The 25,162-nt window shown below is 40.9% G+C and overlaps 1 protein-coding gene across 1 annotated transcript in view; it reads left to right on the top strand.

The window, feature by feature from the left end:
• Window positions 1-25,162, top strand: part of SLC1A1 (solute carrier family 1 member 1) — a 70,229-nt gene that overhangs the window by 41,880 nt on the left and 3,187 nt on the right. The window contains exons 3-11 of the mRNA XM_011376661.2: window positions 7,949-8,041; window positions 9,719-9,833; window positions 11,038-11,080; window positions 12,472-12,570; window positions 15,239-15,423; window positions 16,574-16,681; window positions 18,619-18,741; window positions 19,127-19,321; window positions 23,857-23,991. Of these exons, the coding sequence (XP_011374963.1) occupies window positions 7,949-8,041; window positions 9,719-9,833; window positions 11,038-11,080; window positions 12,472-12,570; window positions 15,239-15,423; window positions 16,574-16,681; window positions 18,619-18,741; window positions 19,127-19,321; window positions 23,857-23,991 (1,096 nt within the window). The remainder of the gene's footprint in view (window positions 1-7,948; window positions 8,042-9,718; window positions 9,834-11,037; window positions 11,081-12,471; window positions 12,571-15,238; window positions 15,424-16,573; window positions 16,682-18,618; window positions 18,742-19,126; window positions 19,322-23,856; window positions 23,992-25,162) is intronic.

Below are 25,162 nucleotides of genomic sequence, written 5' to 3'. Positions count from 1 at the left end.
CTGAGCTACCAATTTTATAGCATAAGGAAAAACAAAAAGAGCTCAATAACAGGCTGTGGTAGAAAACTCAAAAAGTTTCACTGAGCTTTTAAGCTATCCTGTTGTCAAAGTACACATAAGGACTTTGAAAGGAATGGCTGAGATCCTCAGATCCTCTGAGGTATGTTTAATGCTTTTATTAGATGATAAGACTCCTAGAAAAGCTCGTGGGGTCTTCTGAGAAATTGGTCCCAATACAAATATCATCATGCTTCATGGTATTTAAAAAAAAAAAAAAGTATTAAAACAGCTCTTGGAACTGCTGAGGAAACGGAAGAGCAGCCCACTGCTTCTTGACACATTTTGAACATCAGATGTGGACCTGCTGACAGAGGCTGCAGAGTGACCTTTAGTTGGTGCTGCCTGAGGACCAGGCTGTTTCATTAACTTCACAGAGTAGTCTACGGTGGTGATAGAACCTATTTTAAGGGAGTTCTTTATGTTACAGCCTCTAAGAAAAATAGATGTCCTAGGTGAAGTGCGCACAGAAATATATTTTGCATATTCCCCTCTGCCTTTTCTTTTTCTTTTTAACATCCCAAGGGCATTATTCCAGGCTGCAGAGATTTCCCTGTGCCCTGAATTAACAAAATGAGATCATATTCAGCCTTGTCCCTGGAGAATGAACTTGTTTATTTAATCCTCATCGCAACCCAGTAAAGAAGTATAGTAGGTAGGATCTTACCTCCATCTTTAGAGATGAGGAAACAGGAGAATGAAGAGAGATTAAGTCACTTTTCCAAGATCACACAGATCCCAAGAGCAGCACCTGGGGCTGACGCAGATCCTCAAGTTTCATTCTGGAACATTCTCTTGCCCAGGGACCAGGGCCTGGGAAGAAGGGCCTTGGGGAAGCGGGGGGAGGGGGAGCAGGCCGCCATATATAAATAACTCGGTTATTCTTTCAACCCACACATGTTTATAGAGCTCCTCTTATGTGCTGGGCACTGAGTCCACGTTGGTGAACAGGCAGATACCTAGGTCTCCTGCCATCAGGGAGCTTATAGTCTAGTGATAAAAACCAATGTTAAATGAACCCATTGATAAAAAATATGAAACATGATGTGAACAGGATGCCAGGTGAGGAAAACGAGCCTGATTCAGCCCGGAGACTCAGGGGAGGACTCTGAGGAAAGGACTTGAAAATGGCCAAATGAAGTGTAGAGAAAAGCGGTTCAGCAGAGGGAAGAGCCTTTGCAAAAGCCTTGAAGTGAGAAGGAGCTTGGTCTGCTCCAGAAGAGGGTTGAAGGAGGGCAACACCATGGGAAGGCAGCACGAGTTGGGACTGCAAGGCAAGCAAGTCCCCTTCCCACAAGGTCTCGTTAGCTGGAGTAAGCACTTTCTATTTCATCTTAAGTGCCATTGGAGGGTTATATCTGCATGTGAGGTGGCCTGATTTATGTTTTTAAAAGATCTCTTTAGTAACCATGTGATAAATACAGAAGGATTATGGAAGAAACAGTGAGAGAATGAATGAGTTAACACTTAAGTGCCTTCCATTTGCTCAGTGACACACTTCATATTGATCATTTCATTCAGTAATAACGAAGGCTATTTACTGAGTACAAACTAAGTTCTAGGCACTGTGTTAGGTGTATAATATACTATTCCTAATCCTCACAACAGCTGTGCAAGATGAGATGGTTCATTTTGCTCCTCACAATTACCCTTTAGGAGGTAGAGGCATTTAAAATCTCCATTTGATAGATAGGGAAACCTAGTCTAGGAGGAGAAGGCTGGCATTTTGAGCCTAGTCTGTCCCACCAGAGCCCGTGCTTGTTTCTCTCCACACTGATTACTTCTCTGCTGGTGACAGAGAGACAGGAGTCATCTGTATATGAGGATGCAACAATGAGTTTCTTGGATGTTGTGTCCGTTCACAGTTGTGAAGCACCATCAAATGCCAGACCAGAAATCTTCCAATAACGGAGTTATTCTGACACCTTAATCACAAGGTAGAGATATCATCACAAAAACTTTGTTCTCTAGTGGGTGGTAGCTTAATCAGAGAGCTCTCAGAGGAGTCTTTTGCCCTTGAGTGTTTATTTTTAAAATATGCTATTGTTTAGCCCACAGCAACTGCTTCCTCTGTAGTATTTTTATAAAAAGTTCTAATAGATTATTAGAACTATTTGGGCCAAGAGCCAGCACCCCAGCTCATCAAAACCTCTTCCCAAGGTGAAAAAGCAAGTGCAATTTCTTAACATAAGAAGGTAGCAGGTGCCCCTAACTTCCAAGGACAACCTTGGATTGCATCCCCTTTTCTAGGCCACAGCCCAGCCTCAAAACTGCCCCTGGCTTTAAAGAACAACCCTGGGCTCACTGGTAACTGGACTTAATGAAGAAAAAACAAATTAAATGATACTTGTTAAAGGTGGTAAAGCAGATTTCATTCAGGACCATCAAGATAGGTGTAGGAACCACAGTAATGGGATTTTTCAGTGGGGGACAGAAGTTGAGCTCAACTCTAAATGAATACAGTGTGAGCAAGTGGGAATTGATAGCTGAAGAGCAGGGCGGGGGTCAGTGGATGGAAAATTACCAAGAGGAAACATCAGGGTAAAGGGGATCTGGCTAAACTGACCTAACCAGAATCTTGTCGAATATAGGCCCAGGTGATCAGACATCACCTAGGGGTAATAGAGGACAGTATCTGATAACCCGATCAGATATCGAAGGTCATCAGATATCAGGGTGTAGAGGATTCTGGTTAAATCGATTTAGCAGGGTACTTACTAAAACTAGATTTTGCCAAGAATCTTTTTGAGAATCCTGCTCATTGTTTTCTACCCATTTCAAGTGCTACCTGCTGCACATTGCTTCTAGTCATTTCAGCCAGATGACACCTCTGGCTCCTCTGAAAGTTCATGGTACCTGTCCTCTGTACCAGTGCTTTGCAAAGCATCTGGTTTTTAGACTGGTTGGAAAAGATGCAGTTTTTAAAATTTCCAGTCTGTCACAGATCAGTAATCTTTGTAAACTATAAAACAACTGAATTACTAAAAAATATAAAAAACAAAGACATACAAAATGCTAGCCTTATTTTTTATTACATTCAAAAGACATAAAACTACTGTCCTATTGCTTTGAACATTTTTAAACATCTTTGATTTCTACGCAGATCCTGTCATACCTGCTTTGTAATATATTAGTGCATAGTCCCTCTCCTTCAACTCCCAGAAGGCAGGTATCCAGTTCTAGAATAAATGAATTCTGGGAATGGCTTGTAAAGAGAGGTGGTCCTCTAGACTCCGTAGGGTACAAAGCATGGCCTGAAAGCAAGGAAGCCAGGTGACTATTGAGAGTAAAGCCCCAGGATAAAGCACAGTGATGTTTCACCTCTTTGGGACTAAGGCGTCTGTGTCATCTGACCTCCCCCAGTAAGTGATGGGGGCCATAGTCTTAACCACTGTGTCATACTGGCTCTATCCATATGCTGTAAATTGTAGACCAGCACTGCCTAAGAGAACTTACTGTGATGATAGAAATATTCTGTATTTGTGCTGTCCATTGCAGTAGCCACAAGTAACATGTAGCTGGTGAGCACTTGGAACACTGGCTAGCGTAACTAAGGAACTGATGGAGAGGCGCCATCTTCATGTCCAACATCTAGATTCATTCACATGACATATACATTGAGCTAGACCACATGTTCTCAGCAAGAGCAATATCGCCCCCAAGACAACAAAAGCTGGTTTGGAGTGAGTAAGGGAGAGAAACTTATTCTTTTTACATAGAAAACACATATATACATTCAGTACATGAACAGATACAAAGTTTGTCTATGGTATTAAAATTTCGTGGGGGTGGTGTTAGGAAAAAAATGTCTGAAAGGCTGGGAATGGGGGCATGGGATAGAATAGATGATAATGAAAAAAAGAGTAAAGATATACTATGATACTAAATATATTCTTACATAGAGGTCTGTCATGGGTGGCCATCCTGGGAACTGAACCAAATTGCCTGTACAGGTGGTTTCTAAGGAGACTTAATTGCCAAGTTCCTAATCTCTGACATGCATGTGGATCTTTGAAATGGGCTCACCTGGTATGGAGAAGACAGCCCATAAAAAGTGCAACTCTTTCTGTCACATGGAAAGCATCAAGTACAAAATTCACAGAGCACCTTATTTAATATCCTGGGGACTAGAGAAGAATAAGCCTTAGGCCTCAGAGCAGTATGGTAAGTGTGGTGATGGAAATGCATACCAGGAGATGATGGTTTATCTTCATCCTTTCCCCTGCCCCTGTGCTGGCAAGGTAAAGAAGCTGTACTGGATTTTGCGATGGAGTTAAGCTTAAGTTTGTTCATTCAACATTGTTGAGCATCCACTAAATGCTGGACACTCGGGGAAGGTCTAAAGGTTGTGCTGTACAACATGGCAACCATTACCTACATGTGGCCATTTAAATTGAGGTTAATTAAAATTAAAATTCAATTCCTCAGTCACACTAGCCACATTCCAAGTACTCACTAGCCACAAGTAGCTTGAGGCTACTGCAGTGGACAGCACAAATAGAGAATGTTTCTATCATCACAGGAAATTCTATTGGGCAGCGCTACTCTAGAACTTTGTAGCATGTGGATAGAGCGAAGATAACATAAGAATAGGGCCTTTGGAGTCAAACCTGGGTTGGGATCCTGGCTTCTTCATTGACCAGCTGCAACACCATGGCATGTTGCTTAGTTAGCCTTTCTGAGCCATAGCTGTCTCCTCTGTAAAATGGGAAGAATAATGCCTACCTCGTGAGGCTATAGTGAGAATTAAAGGAGATGATGCACTCAACGAGAACTCATTGCTCAAAACATAGTGTGTGTTGTCATCCTTATTATCATTTTATTATAATTGTCATCATCATCATTATTACTGGCAGATGGGGTGTTTAGACCATCTAGACAGGTATTTTATATTCAAGTTACGTTCATTAATATTCCTGTTGTGGAGGTTTTCAAAGATTAGGCTGTTTCCCTGCATATGCTCCCTCCCTCTATGGTGGTCACCACCCCTGTCCTCAACATCGCATTATAAATTGTCCAAGAGCCTGGATTTGGGGCTGGCTCTGCCCTTGATCAATGATGACTAGAGAGGAGAAGGGCAACTCTAGAGAGGTGGAGTAGTACAGTTATTGATATGAATACATTTCTGATATGTCCAGAATTGTAGGACTGAGGTAGATTTGAAGAATGGTAAACAAAGCTCTTCCTGAAAATAATACAGGAAAGTAGCTGTACTCCAGCAGGGAGGAGGTGGATGACTGCTTTGGGGATGTATTTATGTAAGATATTTCCATCAAGAATCTCTTTATTATGAAGCCTTTTATTGGCAGCTGGGTCCTGGAATAGAAGCAGAGACATCAGCCCGTGGCCAAATCATTAAGACAAATTAAGAACATGTTAACATATGCTGGAAACAATTAGCCATATAGATTTGTTTCACTGCTGGGAGAAAATCCTGAGAGGATACAAAATACCCAAGAACAGTTCTGCAGCCACCCTGTGAGCCTGTCACTTGTCATACCTTAGGGGCTGGGAGCTGCTTAAACTGGTTATCTGCCAGTTTAAGGCTAATATATCTCAAAATGTATCCTCTATTAGGTCAGAAATACATCACAGGTTACTCATAGTTCTGTTAATTTGATGATTTTCTTGTGTGTGTTTTTTTTTTCAACCTAGCATATTGTTATAAATAATTATTATCATTGTTCATTGGGATAATATACAGAGCTCTAAAATGGAATAGACACATTTTATAATCATATGATATACTTAGCAAACTTATAAATATGCATTATTGTTTGCTCTTTTTTTTAAGAGACCAAAACTAAATATGAGATAGTCCAATTGTTTTTGAATAATGGCCTTCAGTGTCTCTTGATTTTTTTTGTTTTTATTTTTGTTTATTGCAGAATTATTATTTTTGATTCTTACGATTAGGAAAAGAAAGTCTTAGCACACTAAAGTGTTATTTTTCCCAAAAAAAGAGAATAGAGTCTATCATCAAGGTTATTCCAGGATGTGACTGTTGCAATATGCCCATCATATGTATTTATGGTAATGGCACAATCTTGTCCCAGAAGTTGGTGAATGGGCCCTTAACAACATCCTGGGGTGGCTGCTAAAGAGGCCAGAGCCCTTTCTCTCAAAATATTAACTTCCAGAGGAGCAATCAACAGCCAGAGGAATGACGCATTTAGAGCGAAAGATAACTTGTTCTGTCATCATAATGATGATAGCTTCCTTGTAGATTTTTCCTGTGCATCAGATCTGTTTGTTTATATGTGAGGAGCATAATCCTCTAGTCACTTAAAAAAAATAGATAGGCCTTTTATAGTGTGAGAAGTGAACATAAAAGCTCCTTGTGCATGCTGATAGCTTACAGGTTTATTACCTTTACCTTGGGATTGCTTCATGACAATCTCTTCATTTTTCCTGCTACGCTGTACTTCAAGTTTTGCAAAACAGTTATGGGACAACTCAGGCATGTTACAGAGTCAAAAAATTATTTTCTATGGTGATCATTTGATTCAGAATGTAATTGTCTTTTTGGAAATTGGTCAGGGTAGTCTGAAACCTCCAAATGACAGCTTGCTGAAAAATGGGTTGGTTGTTTCTCAGCTTGCCCCATGTCCCAAGTAGAAGCAGTCCAATTAGAGAGCTGCATCACTGACTCCATTTGCAGAAGCATGTTTGATGGAGGGCAAGGGTTTCTAACAAGGATAGATATATGCCTTCCACCTCTACAGCCATCCTTGCTATTCTAGATAAGCCTTGCAAGTCCAGGCAACATTCAGTCATTTTATTGGCAATCAAAGACCATTTGAAACTAGATCTAACAGTGTGGCCGTAAATCTCTTAAATCACCTCTGCCCTCAGAAATTTCTATGTATATTCTGTCTCTTTAAAATAAAATTTTTAAGATATGTCACAGTCAAAGCCATACACAATAAAATTGTTAACATAAAAGCAATTTGAAAAATCATGAAAAGAAGGAAATATGCTAGCCAGATGATTAATGAAATTACTGTGATTTGTTATTGAATTTGGCCCTGAGACTATCTAAAGATACAGCTATAAGTAGATGATTAAAAACATTATGGTATAGCCACATGACAAGAGATTATGTAGCCTTTAATAATAGCCTCAGGGTGAATTTATAATAATAAGAGGAAATGCTTATAATACAGTATTAATAAGAGAGGATTGAAAACTATAAAATTAGCTCCACTAACAAAAAATTGAGAAAAAAAAAATATTGGAAGAAAATTCACCAGAATATTAATGATGTATGATGAGATGATTTTTGTTTTCTTCTTTATATTTTTTCTTTTTTCAGATAATTATAATGAACATATATTACTTTTATAATCACATGTAAAAGTTATCTTTTTAGTTGACTCTGAGCTTCCTGATAGAAAAGGCCGAAGGGGAAACAATCATGGGTTACGCAATTTTCCCTGTGTGATGAAAGAACTATCTCAGTTCTTCAGAATAAGCTCTTCCTTGATACTGAATTCCAAAACGATTGTTGAGTGATATAATGCACAAATCTTTATAAAGTTCTTAGAGCAAATGTAGAAGGAAGACTGCTTCCGACTGTGTCTCATGAAGACCCCCCAGAAGAGCCCAAACGCAGGGCACTCGTAAGGGCGGAGGCTTTGAGGGTTTGCCAGAAGGGGACCTTGCTTGTGTCTCACTAGGCTCCCGTCTTTTAATTCTATATTTGGAATTTTGAAGTGCTTTTTTTGCCCTTTGCATCTTATTCAAACAAGTGTGTGAGATAGACCTGATAGATCCAGAAACGAGTTTCAGCTCTTCGTTTTACAAACATTTAAGGATTGAATCACAACCAGTCCTGGAAATCAGTTTTTTAAAAAGTAATGTAATTTGATTTCTCCCCCACCCCTTTTAGGTGTTGCTGCACTGGATTCCAGTGTATCTGGAAAAATTGGTCTGCGTGCTGTCGTATATTACTTCTGTACCACTCTCATTGCTGTAATTCTAGGTAAAATTTATTTCTGAATTCTTATTCCTCTATATAATTATGACTTCTCATTTAAAAGTAGTCGGGTATATATATTATATTTTAATAGAATATTTAATGTATTTCAATAGAATAGTATTGTCATACAACCATGAGACTTTGGCTTAAAGTCTACACAATACCTTTTATATGGAGAAAATATAATACTGACTGAATTTCAGCCATTAACTTTTTATTAATATTTCTAGTAAGAAACAGAAAGAGGATGACAGTTCTATTTCTTATCAGGATCATTGAATAGAAGGAAGTGAAGCTGAGAACTTATAAAATCTTTGAACTGATGAATCAATAATAGTGGAGTTAGGTATAATTATAAAAGATTTCCAGGAAGATAACGCTTGAGTTCATTTCGATTTTCACCTAGTACCAAGAGCTAACACCTAAGTATAAAGTCCATTTGAAAAAGGAAGGAAGTTCTAAACAGGATTAGAGCTGCTCTTGTACCTTTGGCATTCTTTTGCGAAGAAAGTATGGTCCATCCTTTGGGACCTAGCATGATATTTTAAAAGAGATGCCCAGATTGGAGAGAGAAAAAGAAAAGGTACCCAGGCGCAACCAGCTTGACCCTTGCAGCTCTGCTTTAAGGCAATGATAAAAGGTGGAAAAGTTTTAGAGTTATTAGGCTGGGGGACCTAGGAAGGCCTGAACTCTGCCTTAAACCAAAGCCACATCTCCTCATGAGGTTCCTGAGGGAGGCCAACACAAAGGGAAAAGCTGGGTGTATATCTTTTCTGCAACCCTAAGAGGGAAGAGTGGACCACACCTACTCATAGTCCTTCTATTGCCCAGTGACTCCTACTAGCAAAACTGACCCATTCAGCATCCTTGAAGTCCTGCCCCCTTGGATTGGCATTTCTCCTTGGGAAGAGCAATAAGGGCATAGGGACTTTTTTCTTCTTCACTACTCTCCAGTCAAACAACCTTGGTCTCCTACAGCTTCCTACCTCTGCTTGGACACCTCAAGTGACAGGAACTCATTACCTCCAAAGGCCAAAATGGCATTTTCAGATGGTCTCTGTTTAGGCAGTTCTTCTTTTCAGTGAGAAGAACTATCTCCATGTAACTCCTGTCTCTTTTTTCTTCATTCCACCCTGAGAGTCACATGGAACAACACTATACCCAATCCTAACGTGTTTTGAGTTATACAGCCGCTTTCCAGGTACTTGAAGGCTTGTGGTAAGGAAGGAAGATAAAGCTTGTTCTGTGTGACCCTCGGGAAAATAAACAGCATCTGTGGGTAAAAGTTGCATAAAGATATTGAATGAGTGCCCTGAATTGGAAAATAAATTACCCTCACCCCAACCCTTGCCTAGGCTCACCTCATAAGCTAAAAAAAAGCAAAAAAAAGCAAAAAGAATATTCTCATCAGCAGATATTTTCAGAAGCAATTCTGGAATGTAACCCCTTCGTTTTTTTTTAAAGCATGGGATGAGTTCCTTCTGCTTCATTTAAGTGGAAAAGTAATTAAGGCTGCTGCTGAGGTCCCAGCTGAGATTCAGTATTTTGGTTGGATCTTGGGGCCCGCATTCCAGTATTGCCCAGTACTACCATGCCTACTGGTTCAAAGAAGGATGCTCTGGGGGTGCCAGGTGCCCTGGAAGGGTCTTAATGCTCTATGGGTACTATCCTTGGTCACAGGTATCGTGCTGGTTGTAAGCATCAAGCCTGGTGTCACCCAGAATGTGGATGAAATTGACAGAGCAGGCAGCAGTCCTGAAGTCAGCACAGTGGATGCTATGTTAGACTTGATCAGGTGAGTATCTTGCCAGTAGGGTGGCTTCCCAGGTACATGACCTGTGTGGTCACACAGGACCCCGTGTTTGGTTTAATGCTCTACTGTTGCTGTCTTGAAATTTTTAATAACATTTAAGTTGTACACTTTCATTTTGCCCTGGACCTTGTAGGTTACATAGCCAGTCCTGCTTGCCAGATTGTGGCTTTAGGATGGAATAGAGATAACAGGCTCCTCTGTCAGGATTTAGGATGGATAGAGATGCAGAAAGTATACTGTTGCATTAAGATGCTGGGCTGGGTTAGATGGTCAGTTCTGAAGCACACTTGAAGAAAGAAATGTTTTAATTGTACAGGAAAAACTCTTATTTGAAGCAATCAGGGCTGGAAATTGGTCAGTTAATAAATAGCAATTAAAGCAGAGAATCATAAAAAGTGATAAATATGCATTACATGTTTTGCTTACACTTAAAACTTAAATGCATTTATTTGCCAATTTTTTGATGTAGGGTCAAGGCCCTTTCTTTGAGTGTATCGGTGGATTGTAACTTCATATTATTTCTGTTGCATATGCCACCCTTATAAATGTGTCATCCACAATTTCCAGATTCAGTTTCCACGAAGTGGAGCAACAAAACCCATAGCAAATTGCAAAGGAAGATGACTGCCAAATCCTTCCTGTTTTTCTTTTTATTTCAGTTGTCTTCCCATAACTAATTTAACCATAGAAATTTTAGTCACTTGTCTCAATCAAGTTTCCAGGCATTCAGCTTAGTTTTTATAGAAACCACACCTTCCTTTTCACACTCATATTTCATTGATTTACATGATTTTTACTTCAGTAATTACTGAATAATTTTTGCACCTGGCATAAATGCAATGGACTCTTGGTAAACATACATTCTCATTGATGAAAATAGAAATGCACGGAATATTAAAGAAGTCTCTTAACCGTGCCAGTTAGTGTTTCACCAAGGACAGCAAGTGGATCATTTACTCAGTGAATCAGTTAAGTGATGTTGATTAGGAGAGCTTTCTCTACTTGGTCGAGGTTTTGCAGAGAAGAATAAATCTTAATACAAGGAAGTATTATGCAAAGGAGAAGCCAGAAGAGAAACTGGAGTACTAATTCTATATTACCCTCATTTCCACCAGTATATTGGGTAAGACAAACAAAATAGAACACTTTTGCCTTAACATAATACTGCTTTTCATGTCTCCAACAGGAATATGTTCCCTGAGAACCTTATCCAAGCCTGTTTTCAACAGGTAATAATGTTGACTTTTGCCCTCAAGTTGCTCTCCTCTTCCTATTACCAATTAAGATTTTTTTCATTCTATGACCCAACAAATGGAATTAGCTCATCAAAAATGGCAGCAAATACACCTGTGAATGGAGGAATTTCAGGTGACTCCTCTGTTCTGTATCCCTGGTCTTTCTGGCCGCAGTGAAGTGTCTGCTCCCTTTTTCTTTAATGCCTTTTTTCCTCCAAAGGGGCTCATATGGAACAAGTTAGGAACATGTCAAACAACGAGTGTTTTAAAATGTGGCTCCTACTACCAGTTTTTGGAGAACTACATTATATTTGTGAAGAAACTTAGACTGCCTGCACATGCCATGAGTGAAAAAAGTAGCCCTCCTCCTCTTCTTTCCTTTCCCTCTCTTGTGGGATATTAGTGTCTAACTCATATGGGTGGTTAGTGTTCCTGGTGTTTGGTCTTTTCCTTAATCATTCTGTCCCCATTTCTGGCACGCTACAGAGCAGTGTAACAAAGCCATGATTTTTTCCTCTAGGAAAGTTTAACAATCTCTTCATTCCATTTCCTTCGAGCCTGTTTCTCTTATTTATCTATGCACTTAGACAGCTAAGTCTATCACAAACTGCTGAATTCATTTACATTAATTACATGAACAGAGACCGCTGTGTATACCAACAAAAATGGCAATTAAATTGCTCCCTGCCGACCTCTGAGCAGCACAGAACCACCTCTATTGCAGTTTAGCCACAGTGGTCATTTGTAAGGTTCTTGGTGTTGGCAGAGCTTCGTAGGAGTGACATTTATGCCTGGTGTGATGGTAAACTAGCTCTTTCTTAAACCTCTCTGCTGAAGCTCTGCAGAACCAGGCACAGCTAAAGGAAGGGATTCAACAGAAATCTCATGGAATAGCCTTCAGGGGACTGTTGATTTTGGAATAACCGTATAGTTTTTGGTTTGTTAAAGTCATAGTGCTTGCATTTATCAAAATGTTGAGGTGTTTCTTCCAGATTAAAAATAATAAATGAATAAATAAATAGAAACAAAAGTGATTGACAGGATCCCTATAAAGTCTATCTGTTAAAGCACCCACAAATAAAACTTATACTTCCTTTCACATTATGTTCCATTAATTTGTCCTTTATTATGAAAGTGAGAGAACATTTTGACATCATTGAATGGCTGTAGAAGTCAGGGGTTTGGATTTCTCAATTCCACTTTTGGCTCCAAAGCCTCATAGGACATACTGTCAAAACCTAGAGCCAACAGAGATGTTGGAGGTAGAACTCTTCAGTGGCATTGTTTAGCTGAAAAAAAAAAACATATTCCTGTGGTTTAGCCTCAGGTGCTTAAAAAACTCCTCTTTCATTTGTTTCTTTGTCCTTTTGTTCCTCAACGTGCAGTATAAAACCACGCGTGAAGAAGTGAACTCTTCTAGTGAGCCAGGGACGAATGGGACAGAAGCATCTGTCACACTTATCATGACAACTGCTATTTCCAAGGTACCGTTTCCTTCCTTGTCACCCACGCACCCGTCCCCAGTAGGCAGGGCCTGAGTTGTGAGTGAGCCAGGAGATAGAAATACAGTCAGTCCTCATTATTTGTGCATTCCACATTTGTGAATTCACCTGCTTACCAAAAAGCATTTGCATTCTCATAATCAACACTCAGGGCTCTCTGGCATCATTCATAGACGTGCAAAGAGTGATGAAAAATTTAAGTCACCCAATGCACATGTTCCTAGCTGAGGCTGAACAAGGCTATGCTCTGCCTTCTTGTTTCAGCTTGCTTACTATAAACAAGCATCCTTTTTGTGGTGTGTTTGTGTCACTTTTTTAATATTTTTTGAGCTTTTTTGAGGTGATTTCACTGTTTAAAATGTCCCCCAACCATAGTAATCATGTGCTGTCTATGGTTCCTAAGAAGGTTGCAATGTGTCTCACAGAGAATATATGTTTGCTAGATAAGCTTCATTCAGTCATGAGTTATAGTGTGTTGGTTGTGAGTTCACTGTTAACAGCTCAACAGTCTATATTAAATAAGGTGTCTTTCAACAGAAATATGCATAAAGCAAGGTTACATATGGATTATTTGATGAAAATGTGAACATCGGTTCCCAGGTACTTAATCATACATTTGCCCTAGAAACAATGATTCAATATTCGCTAATTTAGGTCTGGTGACCCCTTTATAGAACATAACTACCAGGTAATGAGAAGTAACTGAACCACATACAGGAAAGAATGAACCCTGTTGCCTCTATGTCTCTGCCACCCCTTAGAGTTGAGTTGAGCACCTCCAGGAACTGCTTTAAATTTGCAAGATTGCACAAACACAGAATGCAGAACCACAATTTCTTATTTGAAAATCTCTGCCCAGATGTGATTCAGAGTCTGGAGTTTTCACTTTAGATGGGTCAGGACGTTTGTGTACATTATGCTTCATCCTCAAGTGGGTTGGTGACAGCACTCAAAGATCAAGCTCATCAGTATTAATGCAACAAACTATGAATGTTCTGTCAAGTAAGAAATAGATGATAAGTTGTCTCGTCTTAGTTCAGGATAGGTTTTGCCACCAAGAGTTTGCCATAAACTCACTGATAAAATCAATGGGCTTTGAGAGCTTTTGGAATTTCAGCATTGAAGACTAAAATGGATAAGCCTGACGTAGTGCATTTGTAGTCCTGTAGTAGATTTCTCCTGAATGTTCTCTGACTTCACACAGAAAGGAAAGATTTAAGGGAAAAAGAAATATTCAGTAGACTTAAGAATTCAAATTAAATAGGCCAGGGGTGGCTCCCTGCTTCTTCCTGCAGAAAGCCTTAACTCCTCTGACAGGTTCAGTGGCCTCCCATGACCTGGCTCCTTCCAGGCTTGCTTCTCAGTGGACCTCCTCTGTTCTTTCCAGATCCGCCACCTCAGTGACTCCTTATTCCTGCCTTCCGATGTGATTCCACAAAGATATTCTGAGCACTCTCCAAGAGCCAGGCCACACTGAGCATTGGGATTACAATAATGAAAAGACAAATATGGCATCTGCCCTCATGTGAAGTGATGAATATTACAATAGGGAAGAATGGGGTACTCTGGGGCATTCAACAGGAAGTTTAAATTAGTTTGGGAGCCATAAATGATGGGTAGGAATTATCCAAGCAGGGTACAGAGGTGCAGTCCTGATGACTTTTGCCTTTGCTCACCATTTTTCAGGAGTATATTTGCATCTGGCTGCCTACTCCTCAGGCCTAGATTTCCTTAACCTCATAGCCCTCATTTGTGTCCCCAATCTCCATATGACATCTGCAACTTGTAGCTTGGCTGTGCAGTTAATTATATACCATCTTGCTATTATTGGCTCATGTTTCTCATGGTTAGTTTTGTCTCTCAGCTGCACTTTAAGACTTTGTGCTGTAGCCAACACAGTTGGCACGCTCTAGCTGCTTGATAAATATTTGTTTGATCATATCAGATCATAATTAAGAAATGACTGGTACCCCAGGGGCTCATCAAGTTATGTTAATCTTCTTATGACATCTCTCAGTAAACCTCATGCGGCACCATTCAAATTAAATAATCTCTCGGTAAATCTTATGCTATTCTTACCCAATATAAAGCCAGAAATGGTTCATAGTAGTAGGAATCTGGTTAACTTTTGTATCTCCAAAATCCTATTGGTCATTTAAGATTAGAGGCAGTAAAGAATGTTCTTATGTTTCATTATCAGGATAAAACAGTAAAATGTCCTATAGTGTCTACACTGGTAAATATTTTGTGCTTCCTGCATTATTAATTCCTGTCTTTTTACACAGCCTTCCAATGTAGATAGTAGTTAAAATAACCCTGAAAAGTGCCTTGATTCTAAAGTTCTTTTAAAAAATCTCAGAATACAAAATCTTCAAAAGAAATATTCATATATGGATTTGGTGAGAAAGAAAAAGAAGAAAAAAACCCTTTAAATTTCAGTGGCAACGGATGGGGGCGGTAAAAATTTGACGTGTAGGTTGAGGTGTTTTTTGTTTGTTTGTTTGTTTGTTTTTAGTTATATTTCCCAAAGTATTGTTGACTGGTAGATCACTAGTTTTATGTTTGGCTATTGTATTCTCATTTCAGTGACTGTGCATTCTAACGAGATTATAACCATGCATCAATATATTTTCTTGGTTTTGATCTATAGAATGAAACAAAGGAATACAAAGTCGTAGGCACGTATTCAGATGGCATAAATGTCCTCGGCTTGATTGTCTTTTGCCTTATCTTTGGACTTGTCATTGGAAAAATGGGAGAAAAGGGACAGATTCTGGTGGATTTCTTCAATGCTTTGAGCGACGCGACCATGAAAATCGTTCAGATCATTATGTGGTGAGCAGATGCTTATGAATGCCACCTTTCTTCCCCTGACGACTGTCCCCTCAAAATAAGAACCAAGAGTCATGTTTCTCAACTGACTCGCCCTAGAGAGGGTGACCATTGAATATCAAGACACTAGAATAGGAAATCATTCCACATATTACTTCCGTTCACTAACAAAAGTCTAGATACCAGCCTCTGTCTTTTCTACCAAAGCCCTTGATCACCTTGCACCCATCCAGCATTCATACAAGAAGTAACTCTTGAAGGAGGGATTTGCAGGTGTTCCCTGCACATCAGGATACAAAGTGTTATGTTTTTTTGTTGTTGTTAGGGCCCAGGCAGGAATGATATTCAAAACACTTAACCTGCTAGCATGGATACCAACCCATCCAAATGAAAGCTGCCATTGGTTGGGTGTGCCAGTGGCATTTGAGAATCTGCCCTGTCCCTGGAGATATAAAAAGCCTGCCTTTCCTAGGAGACCTCTGCCCCACTTATCTCATATTGAGTTGGTTTAACATTATTTACTCCAAAGTGTAGACATTAACAGTGACATAAAGGTTTTAGTTATTTCAGTCCCTTAATCCCACTGAACCTCAGCTTCATCATCTATAAAAATGATAATCCCATCTATCTTAGAGTTGGGAGAAGTAAACTAGGTGAATTGATGCACGCAAAACACTTAACCCAATGCAAAGCATGTAATGAGAGTTCCACAAACAGCTGTTGTGACCATTTCCACTACTAACTCTGTTGCTGATACTACTACCTGGAAAACAAAGTGACCATGGCTACAAAGAGCCTAGTGACCATATTTGGAGGGTCAAGCTAAAGCGAGATCTCAGGTACAACACTCAGCAGAATGTTTGTATACTGGGAGCAAAAGATGGTATATGCACCAGTTTAACCACACCTTCTTGCAAAGTTTGTCCTATATGGTAGCTTAGGTGGATAGAATTTAAGGTGCACACAGGTGTTAAAACCAGGCACTAGTGTGGTCCAACAGGTCCTGAAACTGAGACCTTAGCTTCATTGTATACCCTGTGCTCCTCCCAGCTCAGAGTGTATGCCAAGCCGAAGTACATGTCCTGTCTTGTTTCTTCCCCAACAATCCCACTCTGAGAAAATAGTTGCTGACACTGTTGTGCTTACTTTCTAGTTACATGCCATTTGGTATTTTGTTCCTGATTGCCGGGAAGATCATAGAAGTTGAAGACTGGGACATATTCCGCAAGCTGGGCCTTTACATGGCCACTGTCCTGACTGGGTATGTCAGGCTCAAGAAACAGAGACCTCGTTTGAGCCAATAGATTGCTGCCAAGAGGCTGGGTTTCAGTTGGTTAAAACTGGCTTCTCTCCCATGCGCAGGGAGAGATGGGGTTCATCAGCAAGAGCGGGATGTGGGGAGGGGGAGGAGGGCTGCCCTTTAACAGCCGTACTGGAGGTGGATCACATTGTGCTAATTGCCAGATCTTGGCAGAACAGCCTGGACCAGGCTCTGTTACTGCCTTTATTAGCTGCGTTCAAACAATTTTTTAAAATAAGAGCAAAACCCACTGGTATCCTCTCTTGGCTCTTTCCTGGCCTTTACTTCCTCGAGGATATAAACTAACTAAGCAAGTAGGAATAATCCCCATGTACCTTGAGCCTGAAAGAAATTAGGCAGACCCTAAATGAAATCAGGCTAGAGCAAGTAGGAACAGGATGGCTGGTTTATTCCAACTCTTTTGGTGGGGCTGGTAATCACCGTCACCCCCTGAATTACCAGAGGGCCAGAGAGGGTGCTGGGAAAGTCTTCAGGCTAGTAGGAATTATATAAAGCAGGAAAGCAGCAGGATACAGGTTATTTGCATATTTTTTACAACCTAGTTATTGGTTCCTTGAAGGGAGATGCAGTGGAATAAGTCATAAAAGGTGCCCCCAGCTAGCTATCTGGTGGCAAAAAACATCACATGTGCTGAAAAATATGGACCGAGAGAATGAGTAAACATCATCAGTGTGACTCCCACAGGTCAATGCCCCCAAACACCCAACTTAAGTGATCAGCTCACCTATTTGAACTCGATTGCACTGTGGAGTTTTTACTGCACAGCATTTGGTTCTTAGTCTATGTTTACCAAAAGCACAGCCCCGATGGCCAACGGTGAAGATGCTGGCTTCATACAGTGTGAGGCCCAGCAAAATTCCAGGGCCCCAATAGTAAGAAAGGCGGGACTGTCTATCTCACTAGAGGGCAGGGGCTGCGTCCAGGCAGTGACATGGCTGAGGTTTATATTACACTGAGCCAGTTCATAATGCGGTTCTGCTGGTCTCTGTTCTCTCACCCTATCTAGGTTTCTAAAAGCAAACTAAAAGTCAGTTCCTCAGTTCTTAGACACAACCTCTCTATCTGGAAAACCCTCTTTCCAAGCCCCCTGGATCTCTGTTTTCAGTGGCCATTTCTTATTATTTCAGCTCTACATAACTGATCTGTGAACTCTTAAGCTGCCACTTACATGGCATCTGCTGAATCTGTCTCATTTCTTAAGCCTCTGTTTTGTGTAACCTATATATCTCCATGTGGAACAAAGAATAGTTTTGGGAGGCAAGAATAACAAAGAAAAGAGGGTCAGTCCTGAAGTGTGACTGTGGAAGAGTGAGGACATCCTCCTACTCACTGCAATCCCGACTCCCCTCTTAGGCTGTGGGTGTCATTCAGCAAGATAGTGGGTTCGGGGAGCAGAGGGCCTGAGAGCTGTGATAAGGGCTAAAATAGAGGTTTGATGGGGCCACAGTCACCGAATAGGGAAGAGAAAGGTCAGCTTGACCGGGGAAGGTAAGGGAAAGCTTCCTGGAGGACGGGGAAGTTTCACTGCATCTTAGAGGAGGCATAAGAATTCAGCAGCAGAAAGGGAAAGCATTTTAATGCATATAACAGGAATAGCATGTAAGGGCTTGGCAGCATGATATAACTGTTCTGTGAGCTCTGAAATGTGGATTCTGCTACTGGCTTTGCCACTAACTTTGACAAGATAATTCATTTGCTGAGTGAGTCTCCTTATTCTCCTATGTGGAATGGAGACATACATTCCTGCTCAACTTCTCATTTTCTCATCGAGTCAGTATGCAAGTTGAATGACTTATGAATAAAAAAGCTATTCGAAAAAAGGATTAATGTGAAGAGGTGATATTATCTATGAACCCGTTTCTCTCTCTTGTTTACAGGCTTGCAATCCACTCCATTATAGTTCTCCCACTGATATATTTCATAGTTGTTCGCAAGAACCCTTTCCGATTTGCCATGGGAATGGCCCAGGCTCTCCTGACGGCTCTCATGATCTCTTCCAGGTAAATAGAGGAATGGTGTCTAGAAGAAGTCTCTGAGCCAACTCTCACCTCACTTGATGAAGCACTGGCTGCAGCTTGTGGTTTTTGTAGCTGCCTTTAATTCAAGAAATGATTTCCATATTCTCTGCCTATTTCCTTGAACATGCTTCTTCACCCTATTCGATATTCCCTGCCCTCTTGGCATGGCCTGCAGCCCAGGAAGGGGTTATGGTGTGACTTGGAGAAGTGAGTGAAAAGCACAGCACCCTCTGACTCTTAGACCTTCCAAAAGTGTCAGCATGCTTTGGGCTCTTGTTTTAGTTTTTGGAATAGAGGTGTCTCTTCAGGCAGGGATTGAGGACCAGCATTCCTAGGCCATAAGTTCCTTTCTCTTTTTATCACACAGTTCAGCAACGCTGCCTGTCACTTTCCGCTGTGCAGAAGAAAAGAACCAAGTAGACAAAAGGATCACTAGGTTTGTGTTACCCGTGGGTGCTACAATCAACATGGATGGAACTGCACTCTACGAAGCAGTGGCGGCTGTGTTTATTGCACAGTTGAATGGCTTGGAGTTGGGCATTGGGAAGATCATCACTATCAGGTGGGGCATGGTGTCACATTCATTTTCATCTGTTACTGGAACTGCCTCTAGTAAAAATTGTCTACGAAGGAAGACCAAGAATGGTTCAGAGGTGGACTGATTTTCTTGGTCTACAGAATCCCTTCCCAGGACTGAACACAGTGATATCATCAGTAGTGGAATCGTGGTAGGCAAGATCTCTGCTTCAGGGTCTGGATAGCCAAAAACATCACTCTGTTTGCAGTTCAGTGCACCTACTGGGTGCTAGGCACAGAGTAAGTACCAAGAACTCAAGGTCGATTAAGGACCAGTCTCTGCTTTCAAGGGGTTCCCAATAGGTAGGTGGGTAATATAGATACATAAATGGATGCTGAGTGGTGTGATAATGGTTATAATAGAGGTTTGAGTGGGAAGCACTGAAGACACCAAAGAAGGAAGGGTGGGCTCTACCTGGAAAGGTGAGGAAGGGCAAGTTTAGCTAAGTCTTAGAAAATGAATAAGAATTTTGTAGGAAGAAAAGGAAGCTAAGAGCATTTTCGATAAAAGGAATAGCATGTACAGGACCTTATGATGTAACCATGACCTAGTGACGGAACATTGATTATTTGATATGGCTGGCACAAAGAGTGCAGTGTAGAGAACATAAAGAAATGAGTCAGGGATAATATCTTGAAAGGCTTTGTGTGGGAAGCTCATGGAAGTGGCTTAGACAGTCTTTCATTTTATGGACAGATTTTCGTTTTAGAACAGTCCCTGGAAATATGTTGAATGGACCAGATGGGGGCAGGAACCATAAGCTGAAAGACGAGTTAGGAGACTGTTGCAGAAGTCCAAGTAAGGTATGAAAAGGCCTGTATCAAGGCATTGACACAGGGGATGGAGAAGAGCTAATGAATTCTAGAGGCATCAATTAGATTCAGAGTGAAGGACAGGGGAAGGCTAGGATGACCTCCAGGATTGGTTAGATTGGTGGATGGTACTTACAAGAACAGAACCAGGTGTAAGAGAAACAAGTATAAATAGGAGGATAAAGAGTTTATACTTCTTCAGTGTTACCCCAATAAACTTAATAAAAAAAAATAACACCTCTTAAAAAACACTTAAAAAAATTTTTTTTAAAGAGTTTATACTTCTTAACACATTATATTTGAAATGCCTTTAAGACATCCAGGTGGAAACATACAGTGAGAAATGTGGTCTCTGGAGATACAGAAATCAAGGGTCATCAGCTTGATGGTGTGTCAGTTGTCTGTTTGAATCTGAGCTTCACCATGATTAGCTGTGACCTTGGCCAAGTTACTTAGGTTCTCTAAACTTCAGTTCTCTCACCTATAAAATGGAGATAATAATGGTATCTACATTTTATGCGAGTAGTGATTATTAAGTCAGATGATGCGTATAAAATGCTTAGAATGGTGCCCACTTAGTGAGCACTCAATAAGTATTGGACATGGATGACATTACATAGGGAGAGTTCGTAGGAAAGAGAAAAGGATGAAGGATTGAGCCTTAGAAAATCCTAATATTAGGAGCAGGCAGAGGAGGGGGACCCAAGAGGAAGAATGAGAAAGAAAGGAAGGTGGGAAGAGAGCCATGGCATCATGGAAATCCAGACAACAGAGATTTTTAAGGATAAAATGGTCAGTGGAGTCGAATACTGCAGAAAATCATAGTCAGATGAAGACTGAAATTGTCTGCTCAAGGAGATGATGAAAATGTCAGTGAATTTTGCCAGAGCTGTTTCTCTGGAACAGCACTGTTCAATATGGTAGCCATAAGCCACACATACAAATTGGACAGAGCAGACATAGCAGGTTCTGTCAATGTAGAAATTTCTACTGGGCAGTGATGCTTTGAAGTCTCGATTGCCATGAGAGTTGACCGGAGACTTTAGTTCAATTTGGAGTGGAAGTTTAAGACTAAACTGGGTCCCTGAGCATACACAAGGTAGAATCTGAACCTTTCAGAGTTAATTCACTCTTATATCCCCAGCACTTGGCCTAGGTATAAATTCAGGTATAAAGTAAGTTCAAAGTGTCCTAATACAGTACCTTTTTAAATCTTTCCCAAGCCTAAATCATAAAGTCTTTATTGCAGTTTGCTTGAAATTAACTACAGACAAGTACACACTATACCATTTGGCACATCACCTGGGAAGCTATACTGATGCTGCATGATCTGCAAAGGGTGTTAGTGGCTAAAGAAGCCGTCCCAGCAGAGCTTGAGTAAAGAAAGTCCTGTAGTTTGAACAGCAGCAAGTATGTTAAAACTGAAACCTTGATTCGTGTCTGAGAAAGTTCCACGGCCACCAGTCGTTGTTACTTTTATCCTTCCAAGTGCCTTTTCCCACCTCCCTTTCCTCGGGCTGTGGTGCCCTGTCTGCACTGAGCTGATTTCCAAGTAGTGGTTGTGTAATGTGCCAGTTCTTTAGGGTATTTGCCATTTTTTGATGAAGTCCCTTCCTCTGCCTCAGTCATACGTTTCCTAGATCTTTCTTTTTTTGTAACCTGACTGCTAGAGGAATAAACTTTGGACTAAATAATATATTCACGTAAAAACCTCTCCCTGCTCTGATGTATTCTTATTTCATACTTGGCTGATAACTTTATAATTTAGGGTTGGGAAAGATTTAAAAATGTACTGTATTAGGACACTGTTTGAACTTACTTTATGCCTGGAACTTATGCCTATGCCAAGTGCTGGGAAGAGCGTGGAGGAAAAAAGTAGCAGTAATACTAGCAGCAGTGGTAATAGAAGTAGTAGTAGCAGCTGCTGAAGTAGCAGAAATGGCATCAGTTTTTAAGTATCTACTATATCCAGGTGCTGTACTAGATGCTTTACATGTATTTACATATATTACCTCATGTAATCTTCACAGCAGCCCTGCAAAGTAAACATATTAGTCCTATCTTACATGCGAGGAATTGAGATTCAGAGAAGTAACCTGCCTAAGGACAGATCGTTAGTAAAAATTTTTCCCCTATCTAAAGATTTATATTTCAGACCAAAGCCAGTCAGATATCTGGAGTTTAATAAGCAAGGTCAAGGGCAGAGTTTTCTTTGACTTAATGGATTTTGAGTTTCAAGCCCAGCCTTGGGCTATAGGGACCACCACATGGTTAACAGTGATATGTTGGAGGTTCTAAGAGGGATCAGTGGGCACGGGCACAAATCAGTTCTGACAAAGAAAATCCATCAGTACGTCCAGTTTAAATTTTTTCAACCAGTGTTGAAATAAACTTGGGTTTTCCAAAGAGTGCTTAAGTCAGAACACATCTAAAGGATTATGCAGACCTGAAACTTTTAGAGGCACTGAGACAGCCCCAGATATCTCTAATTTACTGTAAATTAGTGACCACAGGCAGTGGAGAAAAACACACTTGTCAAACAACTCTGGCCTGAGTTTAACCATGTCCTCGAACACCATCTGTGACATATCACTGGCAGAAGAATGGGCAGCAGAATCAGCTTCATATGAACTCTGAGGCTTCATAAGCCTACAGATATATGGATTAAGGATAGAATCAGGGATTTTTCTAGTTTAAATTGGCATTTTCTACGTCATCACTTTTCAACTCAGTGGCATCCTGAAGGAAGTTCAGGATTTGGCCCAAGGTAAGGACGTCTCTAAAAAATATAGTGGATGTCCCCTTAGGCTGACTCAAATCAAGAGACTTTTCAGAGAATGGTGAGCCCTTGTTTCCTACAAAATGACCAGATTTAAATAAGGGAGGTGCTGATGAAAAACTATATTCTGAAGAGAAAAATTCCCTTCTGCCACATTCTATCTGCCCAAGAGGGATCTTTCTAAATATACAGTAATGAAGTTCACTCTGCTGCCACTCCTGGATTCCAGAGCTAACTTTCTTTGGCACAAAGTGTATCCACTGGCAAAAAGGAGGAGGCAGGAATAAATGCTTGTACCTTGGACAGGAGTCATAGCCATTTCTCAACTCAGTGCCCTACAGGGAAGTTCCCAGAGAGATCAAGAGTCTTGTGATGTCAAGAAAGTTAATAAAACCTGCTTGAACACTGCAAGGTTTGTTTTCACCTGAAATGCACTTGCCTATCCATTCCTACCACTATCCCTCTACCACCCTCCAAGGCCACATAAATTCTTGGCACATACTAGATGTTCAGTAAATGATTGGCTGGGTGAGTAGATGGAAGAATAAAGCAGGTGGAGAGGTTTTTGGCCCTTGTTTAAGATGGGTGGGTAGATAAAGCCTTCCATCAATACCCCAGTTGGCGAAACTCTTGTCTTCCTCTTGAATATCTCTCTTGCTCATTTTCTGTATGCCACTCATGCAGTTCCTCTCCACTTCCTTGCATTAGAGTGATTTGCCATATCTCCTCCTGGAAGATCATGCTCCCCTCAGTCTCCCACAGCCCTCTAATGAGGCAAAGCTGATGCTTAGCAGATAACAGATTCTGACTGGCTAATTTGGGGACATAGCAGTAACACTCATTGGGACTAATGAGTGTTTCAGGCCAAAGGGCCTTGAAGGAAGAAATGAGCATCTAACTCTTTTTGCTCTGGTGTGTTTTGGCTACAGTGTTACAGCCACAGCTGCCAGCATTGGAGCTGCTGGTGTGCCCCAGGCTGGCCTGGTGACCATGGTGATCGTGCTGAGTGCTGTGGGCCTGCCCACTGAGGATGTCACCCTGATCATCGCTGTCGACTGGCTCCTGTGAGTTGGAATAATTGCTCTGCCTCGGCCGGATGAGAAGGCGGGCTTCCCAGCCATGCAGAATCTGCAGTTTGTCATCATTCTCTCCTCAGATTGCCCAATTAGCCATCTGTTGCTGCTTTAATTTCTCTCTAACCAGGCCATCTGATAACGTGTTTAAAAATTAACTCCTCATAACTTCAAGTAGTGATTTTTAAAAAGCCAGTGATCTCTATTAGCTCATTATACCTGGTAATGCTCAAGATTAGGAGCCAAGTATAGGACGAGATAAACAAAATAATGTGAACAAGTCGAGCAAGGCCTCAGTCATTCCCAACCTTATAGACCACCCTGGCCTATCCCAGCCCTGTGTCACCCTCATAGTTTCAAAGTCAGCCAGTCTTTCCAAGCATCAGACCATCAGAGGCACACAAGCAAAGGCTGGCGGTAAGATTGATTTGGGTTTGATTCCCTGTTCAGTGTCTTCTTAGTGACTGTTGACATTGCATAAGTTCCTTAACTTCTCTGAGGTCCAGTGGTATTATCCATGAGATGGGAAAGATTCTGTTGGTGTAAAGACTGAGTGAGCTAATATGGGAGGAGTGTCTAGAATAGTGTTTGGCAAGCAGTATATGCTCAATAAAAAGCAAGTTTTATTGTTATAACTACAATGAGTTGCACCATTCAGGTCTCAACCAACAAGTCTATTTCTTTCTCTCTCTCCCCCTCACCTTCATCTCTCCATCTCTCTCCCCCGCCCCTCCCTCACACACACACACACACACACACACACACACACACACACACACAAAATACACACAGCTAAGAAACATAATATCTGTGATATGTTCTGGTAAGAATGTACCTTTTGTGACCCCCAAAGTTAAAGTTAGAATGAGCCTGGTTCCTAGCTCTGTCCTTGGTTGATATCCACTTTGTTCATTGTTCTTCCAGCACCTAGGGTTGGCTCTGTCCTCTGGCCATTAGGGGTAAGTGTAGCTTCATAGTGAGCCTTCACCCAGAACCAGCCCAGGCTTACTGGGGCATCCAGTGTATGTAGTTTGCAAGTGAAAGCTGAGATGGAAGAAAGGAAAGCAGAAACATTCCATGACAGATTGAAGATACAGTCATGTCCCAGAAGGTAGAAGCTCCTATACCTGGGAAGCTGTGCCATGTGGGGCTCTCTCAGTAA

The sequence above is a fragment of the Pteropus vampyrus genome, unplaced genomic scaffold (genome assembly GCF_000151845.1).
Source record: "Pteropus vampyrus isolate Shadow unplaced genomic scaffold, Pvam_2.0 Scaffold301, whole genome shotgun sequence".
Taxonomy (NCBI): Eukaryota; Metazoa; Chordata; class Mammalia; order Chiroptera; family Pteropodidae; genus Pteropus; species Pteropus vampyrus.
Note: the sequence above shows the minus strand (reverse complement) of the source record. Positions and strands in the feature narration are given on the sequence as shown.